Genomic DNA, 11471 nt, shown 5'->3' with positions numbered 1-11471 from the left:
CAGATAGCAAGAGCCAAACTGACCCAATAGGACTAATCAATGCTTACAGCTGAGTAAGGTTCAAATATTTAGATCTGTGAATTGCAACACTTGGTATTGTTGTCATTTGTAAAAGCAGAATGAGAAAGTGTGAGGTGCAGAAAGTAGGGACTTTAAGGTTCAGGAGGCGTGTTTTCAATGACAACGTGATATAATAGAGTCCTTGTAGTAGCTACCTCATGGCCAAGTGTAAGAATGCGGAGTGCTTGTATGTATGTTTTAAAGTTTGTGTGTTACATGTAATAAGCATATCAAGTGCTTTGAGCTTGGGAACAGCCAGTCATAGCATGGAACCTCATATCAAGCTACTAATTCTTTGGTTTGCAGCCACTATACAGATGGTTGACCTTACACAAACAGAGGCAAAGCAACGCCAAAGATAGTTAACATTTGCATTTATTATAATGTGTTCCCTTACATTATAAAAATGAACACAGACCATGCAGAGGGCACACGGAATTGGAGAGAGGGGCAACTTGTGGATGGTTGTGCGTTGCATTTCTTAAGTCTGTAACATATCCCCTTATGATGCTTCTTTGCTGTCACAGTAACAAGGCTCCACAGGAGGGTGCACTCCAGACACTGCAAATGTTCCTCATCAGCTTTTCTGGGAATAGAGCAAATCTTACTGAGTGTCACCCGATCAAAGCCATAATCCCTGAAAGGCATGATAGTACCCTGCTACGCAGCTGCAGGCAGTAAGTGCATAGACAGTGCTCCAGACCCCCAACAGAGGCAGTGATGCACACAGTGCCTAGCCCCACTGTGTGCACAGTCTGGGACGCATGCCAGAATATGGCTCATTCCACAGGAAGTTGTGTAAAAACACAGCTCTGACCTAATACATTTTCAGCTACATCTTCAGAAGCTGAGTGTACCAAAGCTCCAGCCTGAATTATACAAGAAACTCAGAATGTGGACAATACCCAGGCCCAAAATCACACACAATGTGCAAATAAGATGTTCCAATCTCTGAAACTCGGTGTATAAACAGAGCTTAATTCTCTCCCCTCAAGATTACCGTCCATAGAGCTCATGTGATACTTACCAAACGCTCAGTTGCACACAGAACTCCAGCCTCATCTCATCAGAAACTCAGCCTGCACAATGCTCAGGTCTTGTTACACATTCAGTTTTGTGTAGACATAGCTTAGGTCTTCCTCTGCATACAGCTTAGTGTACACAAAGTTCCAGTCTTCCTCCACAAGACATTTCAGATACACACATTGCTCCAGATTTTCTATGTCTACAGCTAGGTCTACAGAGAGCATGTGTGACTGCACACGGGTCACCGTGTACACACCATGCTCAGGCCATACTCTGCAATAAGTCCAGAATACAGAGCTCAAGCCTCACTGTACAAGCATTCCATGTACAGAGAGCTCCAAACATCCTCCCTAAAGCACTGTAAATGAATGGCAGCATCTGCCCTTGCAGTCCCTCTACTAGCATTGGGCACACAGCATGTATGATCCTGCAAAGGGCTTTATTGTAGCAAGAATGGATACAGGTGGACTCCCCAGAGCAGTTTCTGCTGCCCACATGGGGCAGAGACTGATGTCCGAGAACACTCATCAGGAGGTACTACTGGGGGTCTCCTGTGGGCTGGGTAGTGGCATAGAATCAGTGTCCGAGGATCAGGAACGGCTGCGGTCTTCGTGGTTTCCGGAGATCATTTTGCTATAGAGTTTCTGCTGCTCCTCTTTGTAAACCTCCTTCACTTTTTCCCTCTTCAGACCTCCGTCCCTGAAAGGGAAGCAGAAGATGGGTTAGAGGCATAAACCAAGCTTCCTCCTAACCTGCGGCATAAAGATAATCTTCCCCAGTCCAATAATAGTCATATTCAACCTCCTCCTGAACTGCATCATCAGGCTTTCTCCCAACAGGTAGCCCACAAATAATAGCAGCATTATCCTTCAATTCCTGGTTGCTATAAAGGGCATGCAAATTGGGCCACTGAACTGTCCTACAGCACCCCTTGCTAATTCAATACTGGAACATACAAAATTCTGACAGTGAACCTCAATTCTCATTTACCTGTGCTGAACAGGAGTGCAAATCCATCATGACACATTGCATCAGTGCGAGGAACATCACACCCCACAAATAATTTTCAGAACAGGGTCCCTGGAATTAGACGTAGATCTATGAATCTTAATGGCCCATGGGCAAACATGTATGGCTCTTCACAGCCAATGAAACTGTCCTCTCAGATTCAATTTAAGTCTGCAAACCAGTTTGTGGACCCAGGTGTGTTAGATTTAGAAGGAACAGTTACAGATCTGTAATATTAGTATACCATCTTTGGAAGCTATGTTGCATGTATTATCCCCTGACTCTCTGGTAGTTCATACAGCCAGGAAACACGTTAGTACCCAAGGCACAGTTGATGCATCCCTTACCAGGAGAGCAAGAAGACAGATGCCGTGGGCAAAAGAGAGGAGGTGTAGTCGACGACACACTGGCGCATCGCCACTTTCATCAGCTTACCCTCCTGGTATGATCATGCCCACTAGGACTTGGTAGAACATATCTCTGATCAGTACCACAAGAAGGTGTAGCAGCTGGTAGAAAACAGAAAGGTAATTTCCAATACCAATATCCGCTGCAACTTGGAAGGTGCGGATACAGCCGCTTGCGGCATTAACGCCAGCATCCTCTTGCGCCGCCAAGCGTGGCTGGGTGTTTTGGGATTTAGCCCAGAAGTCCAGCAGCATCTCCTGAATGTACCTTTTGATGGTCTTTGGCCTTCAGGTAAATGAGATGCTCGAAATTAAGAAAAAAAAAAAACACCAATACAGCCAAGGCTATGGGAGCCCTCTAAACACTCTATCCCCAAGGTTTCTTTTGGCACCTTCAACTTCGTGGCACACCCAAGACCCCAGCTCCAGACACCTCTTCCACCTTCACTAGGCCAACGCAACAATCCCCCCCTCGCAGGGTTACTACAGGGGTGGATACAGAGGCAAAAATAGCAAGGGTAGAGGCAAGGGTGCAGCCCCCAAAAGGGACTGCCCCCTAAAACAGCAATGCACTTCGACTTTCCCACAGTCACAAAACACCTACTGGGGGAAGATTGCAGAGGTTTCTATCCTGCTGGTCTGAAAGCACTTCAAATAGTTGGGTTCTAGATATCATAAAGGAGGGGAATTGTCTGCAACTCACACAAACACCACCAAATATACCCCCTCAATAACACATATTGTCTGAAGAGCATTTGCGATTACTTCACAAGGAGATGTAGGATCTCCTGGACAAGGGGGCCGTAGAGTTGGGCCCACTTCAACACTGCCGAAAGGCTATATATTCCCTATACTTTCTTATCCCCAAAAACGACGGCTCTCTCAGCCCATCTTTGGTCTTATCCCTCTCAACAAATATATTGTCAGAGCACTTCCACATGGTGACACTACAGGACGTCATAGTATTGCAGAAAGGCGACTTCATGACCGCTCTAGATCTGATGGACATCTACTTACACATACCCATCTACCCAGCACATTGAAGATACCGGAGGGTTTTGGTAAATGGCATCATTATCAATTCAAAGTGCTTCCCTTCAGGGTTACCACAGATCCAAAGGTTTTTACCAAATGTCAGTCAGTGGTGGCAGCTCACCTCAGGAAGGAGCGACAACCACGTGTTCCCTTATATAGACGGCAGGCTGATTCAAGAGCGGCACGCAGCAACACTGCCTAGCGCACACCCAAACCACAAGTGACAACCTGCACAGTTTGAGCTTCATCATCAACCTGACCAAATATCTCCTCCAGCCCCTTCAGTTACGGCTCTTCCTTGCGGTCGTCCTAGATGCGAGTGTGGGAAGGGCTTAAGCCAGCTCAGCAAAAGTACAAGCCTTCCAAAACCGGTTACCTCTCTTTCAGCCAGATAGTCAGGTGACAGTCAGAACTGTGATGCATTTATTAGGCATGATGTCCTCTTGTATACTTGTATTCACAGGCTGTATTGTGAGATGTATAACTCTGTTTCTTAAAAAAACAATATAAAATCTGTTTAAAAAACAAACAAAACAAAAAAAATGATGTCCTCTTGTATAGTAATAGTCCGTCATTCCAGGCTCCACATGCACCTGTTATAGGATTACCTAGCGCACACAGTGGTCTCAAGCGGAGGGTCATCTAGAGGCCCTGGTGTTGGTTTGGTGCCACACATTTCTCTTTGCAGTGGTAGAACGCAAACAACCTGTTACATAGGCAGCCTTTCCTGGACCCAGCTCCGCTATAAACCATCACCACGGATGCCTCACTCAAGCTGGGGAGCGCATCTCATTCATCTCACTGTTCAGGGTCAGTGGACTCCTGCCCAGCAAACTTTTTACCTCAATTACTTGGGGCTGCTGGCCATCCATCTCGCTCGCCAGGCTTTTAATCCAGGGCAATACAGTCCTGTTATGCACGGACAACACAACTGCCTTATTCTACTTACAGAGACAAGGGGACACTCCTTCACCACAAATGTCCAGTTAGCACATAGCATCTGGCGGTGGACGATACATGGTTTAGAAATTCTACTACTCTTGGAAGGCAAGTATTACATTTTCCAACTAACATACCCAGAAGCACTCAAGGTTACCACTCCACCAGTCTTGAAAGGAAAACCAAAACCAAATGATACAATCCAAATGTAATCTTGTATTAAAACATTTTTTTTTTGCTCATACATGTGTATACAAAAAGAATTAAAAACAAAATAAATAATTATTTCACACAATATTAAAGAGAGAGACACAAAAAAAGACATTGATTCCTTCAAACTAACCATGATGAAATGGCAAATCAATCACAGTATTAACATGATATCATCATTTTACATGCAACACCTCGTTTCTCAAATGTAACCCTAAAAAACAAGGGTTACATTTGAGGAACAGGTGTTGCATGTAAAACGATGATATTATGTTAATACTGTGATTGATTCCTTCAAACTAACCATGATGGTTCTACTGCGGTACTTTTGGTGTTGGGGGCTCCCACAGGTAGATCTGTAAACCACCACTGAAAATGCAAAATGCCCAAACTTCAACGCCAGACTGCCACACCCATAGTCCATGTGCAATGCACTACAGAGGAGTTGGTAAGCGATATTTGCCTACGCTTTTCAACCTCGCCCACACCATTCATGGTCAGGAGGCTGAGCCAGACATCCCTCATGCTCATCTTAGTGGCACCAAATAGGGCACGCCAGCAGTGATATTGCACGCTGTTATGACTTTCTCTAGTCCCACACGAGAAGCTCCACAATAGGTCAGGTCTTCTCACACAATACCACAGCACTCTCAGACACCCCAACCCTCAGCAGCTCAACCTTGTGATATGGCATCTGAGGTCTCAGAGTTTAGCTACCTTAATCTACTAGAAGAGTGTATGTCTAGTCTCAAAGAGGCATGTAGGCCTACTACCAGGTCTGTTAGGCAACCAAGTGGAAACGTTTCATGCACTATTGTCTTCCTAAAAATATCAATCCTCTCACCGCGTCTGTACAAGACTGTCTGTTACCTCCTTTACTTACAGATGTCAGGCCTCATCAACAAGTCTATTCGTTTACACCTGGCTGCTGAAGCTGCCTACTTATAGAATTAAGGTGTTCATGGAAGGCTTCAAAAGGGTTATTCCACCCCCGACGCCTCATGCTCCTGTCTGGAACCTTATCATAGTCCTCACTAGGCTCATGGGCCCTCCTTTTGCACCCCTCTCTATGCTCTGCACGGATCATTCCTTCATCTCTCTACAACTTGGTTTAGAAGGCCCCCCACTGCAATCTTCTCGCCCGCCTTCAATGAAGCGCCCATGGCACAAATTAGACCCGACTACCTTTACAGCCCCTCTAAACTCTCATCGCCCAAAATGGCCAATAGATTTAGAGTCAGCTGATGCTGCCTCTTGGGGATGGGTGAATAAAGCATTAGATTGCTATATCCCGGCAAAAATGACCGATGCCAAGCGTACTCAAACCCTGGTGGGGGGTATGGACATTACTTTGCACTATCACGGACAGGGAGATTGAATTTGGTATGGGCCCGCGTTTGTTGCACTGGTTCTCCCACACCTCCAAGAATAAAATAACCAGCAAATTTATAGAGCTAGGGCTGGTATTAGCCAAGCGGGAAATCACTGCTAACTGGAAGTTGCAACGGGGGCCACGATTGCAGAAGTGGGGGGCAGAATTTTCTCGGTGGGCAGATTGCGTAGCGGTCCTTCGCGTGCAGTCGGCTACCCGTGCTCATAGTGATAGGGCGTTGGAATCAGCCCGAGCTTGGGGTGTACTGGCGGAACTCTTAAAAGCTGCTGACACTGAAATGGACGGGGCCTCTGAACCGGAGGTGGTGCGGGTCCCGCCCTCCCCTGAATCTGGTTAGAGGAGAGCTGAGGGGTTAGGTAATAGCACACTTGGGTTGTTGGTGGTCCTGTGTTGGGAAAGTCTATGGAGTAGAGTGAAAGACTCGAGTGCCTTGACATGTATCCAGTCAATAAGTCATGCCGGTAGGGGTAGAGGGTGGTGGTTGGGGGCAGGGACGTAGCATGGGGGTAGCTGTTCAGTTTTAGATTAGTTGTTCCAATTGCACTGCGGAACCTTCTGAGTGGAGTCTCCGCGGCCTATACGCGCACGATCTGCCAGCATGTGGACTCTGGATGGTGGACTTCCAAGGGTTTACTCCGCAAGGTTGGCTGGGGAGGCACCGAATCAATCAGTATATCATGGAACCACGATAGGGATGATAGTGCAAGGGAAGTTGTACTTTGGTATGACTCATGTAAGTGCTGGATATTGATTGTACTGTTTTTGAGTGATTTAAATGCAAATAAACATATTTAAAAAAAAAAAAAGAAGTTCATTGTTCAAACAGATGCTTCAGAGCTGGGTGTGGGAGCTGTACTGTCTCAACTTAATGATGAAGGTCAAGACCAGCCAGTAGCTTTCATAAGCAGAAGGCTGGCCCCTAGAGAGAAACGTTGGTCAGCTATTGAGAGAGAGGCCTTTGCTGTGGTGTGGGCCCTGAAGAAGCTGAGGCCATACTTGTTTGGCACTCACTTCATAGTTCAGACTGACCACAAGCCCCTCCTATGGCTCAAACAGATGAAAGGTGAAAATCCTAAACTGCTCAGGTGGTCCATTTCCCTACAGGGGATGGACTATACAGTGGAACATAGACCTGGGACCCAACATGCCAATGCAGATGGACTCTCGAGGTATTTCCACTTAGAACATGAAGACTCAACTGGTCAAGGTTAGTTTAATGTCCCTGCGCTTGGGAGGGGGGGGGTTGTGTAGGAGAGTAGGATCTGCACTTATGTTGCCCCCACTTTTTTCTGATGTATGCACTGGTTTCTGACTATAGTCTGGCTGGGTCCCTGCTAATCAGGGCCCCAGTCTCACTGATCTCTCTAAAACAACTTGGTGTGCATATTAGATGCACTAGTGATTGTATACTGTGGTACCTTATGAGCCCCTAGTATATGGTACCTTAGGTACCTAGGGCATTGGTACTTCACAGGCCTACCAGGGGCTGCAGCATGTATTATGCCACCCCTGGGAAGTATTCACAATCTGACACCACGGGCCTGCTACTGCAGCCTGTGTGAGGTAGTGTTAGCACTCCTCACTGAGGTATAGGTTTCAATATCTCACCATACACACACATATAAACCTATCAGTCACCCCTCTTGCAGGCCCTAACAATCCTGAGGGCAGGGTGCTTGGTTTACTATGTGAGGGGGTGCTTCTGCCTGAGCAGGCTCCTCTGCAGCTGGCTGAGTCTATTCTCTGCTGCTGTTTGTTGATGCGGTTAAACCATATACTCTTAAGTGCATTCTAACCTTGCGGTAAATGCTAACTTTGGAATGACTGCATCAAAACATGTTGTGTTTGGTGTCAAACAACTTGGAATCATACCCCCACACTAGTAACTGGTGTGGGAGTATGATCCCACCCTTCTAGAGGGGACGACATGTACCCACTGTACTAAACGGTAGAAATCTTCTAGAGCCCTAGCATCACAAAATGGATGCCACCAGCACAGACACCGGGCTGCTCTCCTGCTGCGGACCGAAACTCACAGTGGAGGAAGCCCAACAAAAGGTATCCTGTCACAGGGAGGTGTCACCACCTCCCAGACAGGATTTAGTGTATTGGAGCTGGGTGGGTGCACTCCTAGAGTGCTTTGAAGTCCTGCACTGGGGGAGCAGTAGGCTCCTCTGTGCAAAAGCCAGCTGAAACCGGTTCAGGGGCTACCTGCCCCTGCTCTGGCGCGAAACTGGACAAAGGGAAGTGGGTGTAACCACCCACTACCCTGACCCTCCTAGAGGAGTGGTCATAGAGCTAGTCCCTCCCCTATCTTCACTATAAGATACCAAGCATTGCCAATGCAATTCAGATTATCCCTGGACGACGCTCTACAAAGTAGAATCCTGGCCCTTCGACGTTCCACTATCTCTGGAAGACTGAAGAATCTCCCTTGGAGTCAAGGAGTGACTCCCCTGCTTGGCAGGCACCAGTAACTTTGATCAATGGTTGCAAACTTCACCGCTCCCGCCGGAGTCCGAAGTCCCTGCGTCCCCTGAAGCGGATTTCCTGACCTCTCGACTGCCATTTTGAGTCCCCAGCGAAGCTGTGGCATCTGGACCCCACGAGTGACGAGAAACAGCAATACCAGGGAACCGTGCACTGATTTCGAGTGCAAACCCTAAACAACGTTCTACGAACTAGTGCTTTGGACCATCTGTAGTCCAAGTCCCTAGCAGGTCTGGTACCGAAAATCAGCGGCCTACCCCGTCCCGAGTGACCGTGGGCTCCTGTGGAACTTTTCCTGCAAAGGCGTCTTCGCGGTTGCTTGCCCGTTGGCTAGTGACTCACCCGAAGACTTTCTCATCAACTTCAAGGGCTCTCCTGGTTGCTCCGGGCCTGCCCTTACTTACCATCGCTGGGTAAGTCCATCAGTCCTTGCTGGTCTGCATCATCTTCAATCTTCACTCCACACGAGACTTGCAGTTGCCAAGGTTTGTTGGCTCCAATCCGGTTGCCGACACCGTCATCAGCTGCAGACGTCGTGGGACCCTCCGAATCCAGCTGCTGGTCATCGTCGATCTCTCCTGGCCTCGTGAGCGAAGAGACAAATCACCATGGATGACCTGAAACGACGCGACATCAGTGGTCATCCATCCTGCTGGCCACCGGTCACTGGCAAGTGACTTTGAACACTGTCCCCTCAATTTTCAGGTCCTCCTCAACTCCAATCCATCTTCGGATTCCAGCGGACACCTCTCCAGTCATCACAAGCAGCAAGTCTTCAGTGATCTCCATTGAAAACAGCATCACGACCCGACACCAAAAGACACCTATATGCACCCGGCTTCCGTGGGTGAGGTAACTCGTGCACTCCGGTGCCCAAGTGTGTGTTGCCCCTCGAAATACTTACCCTGTAAGTGGCTTGCTTGTTGACTTCTCCGAAGTGCCCTAAAACTTTAAATTACAAACCGCTACTTGTGGCATTGAAACCAATAGGAAACCCGCGGCTGTGTTTGGACACTGCACGCGTCTCCCGTGGGCTGATTACTTACCTGCTAACACTGCAGAAGTGAAGCCCCAGCGATTCCCAAGGCCCTAGGCCTTTTCATTTTGCAAGTCGAGTTTGTTAAACCATTTTCTTAGTATATGGTCTGGTACGCCCCTAGGGCTACAGCCATATTTGTGCTTAATTTATTGAGAAGTGTTGACATTTGAATGTGTATCTGGGTTCTAATCTCATAAAGAGATTAGTAGAGTGTATCTAAGAATAAATACATATATATTTGATATATATACCTGTGTGGTGTCCTTTTCATTTGGTAATTCAAGAGATTATAAGGTAAAACAAGCTGCTTTACAATCCTCAGAGACTTAGCCTGAAGGCTGCTCTCCACAGCGATCACTAGGATAGCTTTCTTTAAAAGGTTGTCTTAAACCTATCTACCATAAGAGTCGAATTGGACTGGTGCAAGGTGGCCACTATAACTAGTGACCAGCATATGCCAGGCCAACTTCTCACAGGCGTGATAACTGTAGAGAGCGTGTCCTCCCCGCGGTCTGAGTATGTTGTAGGCACAGCTGATGCATACTGGTTTTGACTAGCCCATCATCCAGATACGGGAATACATGAATGCTGTCTGCGTAGATGTGCTGCAACTACCGCCAGACATTTGGTGATGAATCGGGGTGCAGTAGTGACCCCAAATGGAAGCACTTTGAATTGATCATGTGTTCCTATGAGGAACAGGAGGTATTTTCGGTGAAATGGATATATTGATATCTTAAAGTAAGCGCCCTTTAAATCTAGGTAAGCCCTGTTGTAAAGTGTTCTGACTGTGCTGCCACCCTTTTCCCTAAAGCATCAATGAGTTTAGATTCTGTCAGGTGGAGAGGCATCTGCTTAAGTTTGAGAATTTGCTGGCACATGCATCAAGGAAGGCTTTTGCGATTCCGTAATTGCGATTATTAAGGAATCGCAATTAAGGAATCGCAAAAGCCTATGCATGTAGGAATCGCTATAAAAATAGCGATTCCTAAACATTCCTTAATTGCGACTCGCAAATTGCGAGTCACAATTAAGGAATGCCTTCCTATTCATTCCTATGGGCCTATAGGCCCCATAGAAATGAATGGGAGATTGCATGCGCAATTTGCGAGTACCAGTAGGTACTCGCAAATTGCTCATGCAATTTCAAGGGTGCAAGGGTGTCAAAATGACACCCTGTTGCACCCCTGAAATTGTGATGTGCACCCATGTTGCGCACACCCATGCCCCAAGGGCATATGTGTGTGTGTAACCTAAAACTTAAAAAAATGCATTTTAGTGCATTTTTCAAAGTTTTTGCAGATTACAGACAAGTTTGATTTGTCTGTAATTTGCGGTCTCAAAAAGCAAAATTGCTAATTGAAAGTGCTTCTAGCATTCCATTTAAGGAATCGCAAATTGCGATTTCTTAAATGCAATCGCAATTTAGAAATTCACAAATAATTGCGAATTCTTAAATTGCGCATAGGAAACACTTTCATGCATCTCCAAAGGCTAATTTGCGATCGCAAACGGCCGATTTTTGCGATTCGCACCGTTTGCGATCGCAAAAACCTTTGATGCATGTGCCCCTTGCTCTTTTGCGGGCATTAGACACCATCAGGGAGTCTGGGGGAAGTTGTCCTTTAATATAAGGTGGATCTGTGGTTGCAGCTTTGTATTTTTTATCTACACGTGGTGTAATGATGCGTACTTGTACTGGATCTTTAAAGAGGTCATCTGAGTGACGGAGCATCCCTTTTAGCACGGGCAGATACTGACATGCTCTATTAGTAAAGCAGAGTGTTTCAAAAGAGGAAATCATCCTCGATGGGGTCTTTGTGCAAGGGGACCTAGTGATACACAGCTGCCCTAGCTATAAGCA

At 46.7% G+C, this 11471-nt stretch overlaps 1 protein-coding gene across 3 annotated transcripts in view; it reads right to left on the bottom strand.

Moving 5' to 3' along the window:
• Positions 1-417: 417 nt before the first annotated feature.
• Positions 418-11471, bottom strand: part of GPAT4 (glycerol-3-phosphate acyltransferase 4) — a 280405-nt gene continuing 269351 nt past the window's right edge. For all 3 annotated transcript variants that reach the window (XM_085634041.1, XM_085634039.1, XM_085634040.1), the window contains one exon: positions 418-1785. In XM_085634041.1, coding sequence (XP_085490167.1) covers positions 1677-1785 — 109 coding nt within the window. In that variant the 3' untranslated portion in view covers positions 418-1676. The remainder of the gene's footprint in view (positions 1786-11471) is intronic.

The sequence above is a fragment of the Triturus cristatus genome, chromosome 11 (assembly GCF_964204655.1).
Source record: "Triturus cristatus chromosome 11, aTriCri1.1, whole genome shotgun sequence".
NCBI classification, from domain to species: domain Eukaryota; kingdom Metazoa; phylum Chordata; class Amphibia; order Caudata; family Salamandridae; genus Triturus; species Triturus cristatus.
Note: the sequence above shows the minus strand (reverse complement) of the source record. Positions and strands in the feature narration are given on the sequence as shown.